The sequence below is a fragment of the Bison bison genome, unplaced genomic scaffold, assembly GCF_000754665.1.
Source record: "Bison bison bison isolate TAMUID 2011002044 unplaced genomic scaffold, Bison_UMD1.0 scf7180017864248, whole genome shotgun sequence".
Classification (NCBI taxonomy): domain Eukaryota; kingdom Metazoa; phylum Chordata; class Mammalia; order Artiodactyla; family Bovidae; genus Bison; species Bison bison.
In genome coordinates this window covers 960,154-962,986 of record NW_011494820.1, presented here as the reverse complement: position 1 = coordinate 962,986, position 2,833 = coordinate 960,154, and the positions used below count along the sequence as shown (strand labels likewise).

The following is a 2,833-nucleotide window of genomic DNA, read 5'->3' as shown; positions in this document are numbered from 1 at the left end:
TTAGGTCCATTCCTTCTTTATGCATCCAGAACAAAACCGTCTTTGTGTTCTATAACATAGTATCATTGTAACTTCTATTTCTCTGTGCAAACTACATTGTAATCTGCTTACTCATTTGTTATTCTCTTCAACTCCATCTTTTTGCCTGTCAAATCATGACTTTCCAAAGGCCTGTTCTTTTTCTTTTGTATGATTTCCAGTGCCTAGAATAATAGCTGACTCACACTTGGGGTTAAGCATTTACTGAGTAAACTGTTTTTTAAAGGTTTAGAAAAATTTCCCGACTTTTATTTTCCTTTGGAGTCTGAGATTTTTAAAAACTAGAAAATCTTAAGTGGGGAAAACATGCTTTTATTTCATGAAATTGATTCATTTGTAAGACTGCCACAAGTTCTTAGGACTTCTGCAGCAAACTAAAAAAAAAATTAATAGCTTTAAAGTGATTAATCAAACTATATTTTTTCCTACTTAAATTAGCATGCTGTACAGAACAGAGCAAATACAGTTATATGATAAATATGACTTCAATGCAACAAAGAAAAATAATGCTGAAACAAAATTAGAAATTGTGTAAAAATTTTGAGACACTCTTAGGTGTAATTTTGAAGTAACAAGAAAAATAAAGGAGGAAGAGAAAGTTATGACCAATCTAGACAGCATATTGAAAAGCAGAGACATGACTTTGTCAACAAAGGTCCGTCTAGTCAAGGCTATGGTTTTTCCAGTAGTCATGTATGGATGTTAGAGTTGGACTATAAAGAAAGCTGAGCACCGAAGAACTGATGCTTTTGAACTGTGGTGTTGGAGAAGACTCTTGAGAGTCCCTTGGACTGCAAGGAGATCCAACCAGTCCATCCTAAAGGAAATCAGTCCTGAATATTTATTGCAAGGACTGATGCTGAAGCTAAAACTCCAATACTTTGGCCACCTGATTTGAAGAGCTGACTCATTTGAAAAGACCCTGGTGCTGGGAAAGATTGAGGGCAGGAGGAGAAGAAGGGGATGAGAGAGGATGAGATGGTTGGATGGCATCACTGACTCAATGGACATGGGTTTGGGTGAACTCTGGGAGTTGTTGATGGACAGGGAGGCCTGGCGTGGCTCCCTGTTCATGGGGTCGCAAAGAGTCGGACACGACTGAGCGACTGAACTGAACTGAACAGAGGGTGGGTTTTTTGGCCTCCTTTTTGATGAAAACCATGCACCAAGTTTGACAGAAATTTAGGAAAAGTTGCAGAGGCTGAGGTAGGTTGCAGTTTATTTTTATCTATTATTTGGTCCTTTGCTCTAAAAATGCATATATTTTAAGGTTTTTTTTGCTATTAAACTGTTGTAACAGACATGGTATTAAGCTTATGCAATTGGTGTCTTTCTAATGATAAATCCAGCACCTTTACACCCAGATTTTTTCTGTTTACATGTTGCATATAGTGTATAACACTGTATAAAGAGACAGAAAAACCTCACATTTATCTTACAAATGGCCAAAATCAGTATTTTCAATTGTGATTTATTTGTCTCAGGGTATTTTAAAAATTGACTAACAGGTATTAAAGTATTTCACATATTTATTACACAGTCAAAGCTTTTCCTTAAAATTAAATAACTGAGGACTAAATTAAAATTGAAGTTTTATCGTATTCATTACATAAGTCATTCTCAAGTGTGTATACAGTTGTCCCATACTATCTGTAGTGGACTGATTCCAGGACCCCCCACAGATACCAAAATCTGAGGATGATCAAGTCCCTTATGTAAAATGGCACAGAATTTGCATGTAACCTATGCACATCCTCTTATAAACTTTAAATCATCTCTAAATTACTTGAAATACCTAATACAGTGCAAGTGCTTATGAAAATAGTTGCCAGTGTGTGGCAAATTCAAATTTTGTTTTTTGGATATTTCTGAAAAGTTTTTTTTTAGTATTTTAAATTTGCAGTTATTTGAACCAGTGGATGTGGAAACCACAGATATGTGGGACCAATTTTATTCTAATGACCTTTGGTTTAAGGATTTCACACATGCAAATCTACTTTGAAGGGGTCCTCTTCAATGTGAATTTTATAATGGTTCGTAAGGGACGACCTCTGGCTGAAGAGTTTCCCACATGCATTACATTCATAGGGTTTTTCTCCAGTATGAATTCTTTGATGTGCAATAAGTGATGAGCTCTGCCTAAACGTTTTCCCACATGTAATACACACAAAGGGTTTTTCTCCTGTATGAATCCTTTGATGTTGAAGAAGAGCTGCACTTTGCCCAAAAGATATCCCACATTCCAGACATCTATATGGTTTCTCTCCTGTGTGAATTCTGTGATGATTACTAAGGGATGAGTTACACCTGAATGTTTTCCCACACTCATTACATTTATAGGGTCTTTCTCCAGTGTGCATTCTCTGATGTTGAATGAGAGCCGAACTTTGTCTGAAGGCTTTCCCACACACTTTGCATTTACATGGTTTCTCTCCAGTATGAATTCGCTGATGAATAATGAGTGTCGAGTGGGAACTTAAGGCTTTGCCACACTCATTACAATTATACAGTTTCTCTCCAGTATGAATTATTCGATGTCTATTAAGTCGTGAAATAGAAGTGAAACCTTTTTCACATTCATTACATCTGTAAGGCTTTTCTCCAGTGTGAATTCTTTCATGTTGGATAAGGGACGCACTCTGACTGAAGGCTCTCCCACATTCACCACATTTAAAAGGCTTCTCTCCTGTGTGAATTCTCTGGTGGTAACGAAGGGATGAGCTAGACTTAAAGGTGTTGCCACACTCGTTACACAAATAGGACTTCTTTCTTGGATGAATTCTCTGACATCCAG

General features: G+C 36.9%; 1 protein-coding gene across 1 annotated transcript in view; it reads right to left on the bottom strand.

Moving 5' to 3' along the window:
- Positions 1-1,494: 1,494 nt before the first annotated feature.
- The window catches only part of ZNF354B (zinc finger protein 354B), a 29,617-nt gene continuing 28,278 nt past the window's right edge, over positions 1,495-2,833 (bottom strand). Inside the window, exon 5 of the mRNA XM_010847240.1 lies at positions 1,495-2,808. Within this exon, the coding sequence (XP_010845542.1) occupies positions 2,019-2,808 (790 nt within the window). The 3' untranslated portion in view covers positions 1,495-2,018. The remainder of the gene's footprint in view (positions 2,809-2,833) is intronic.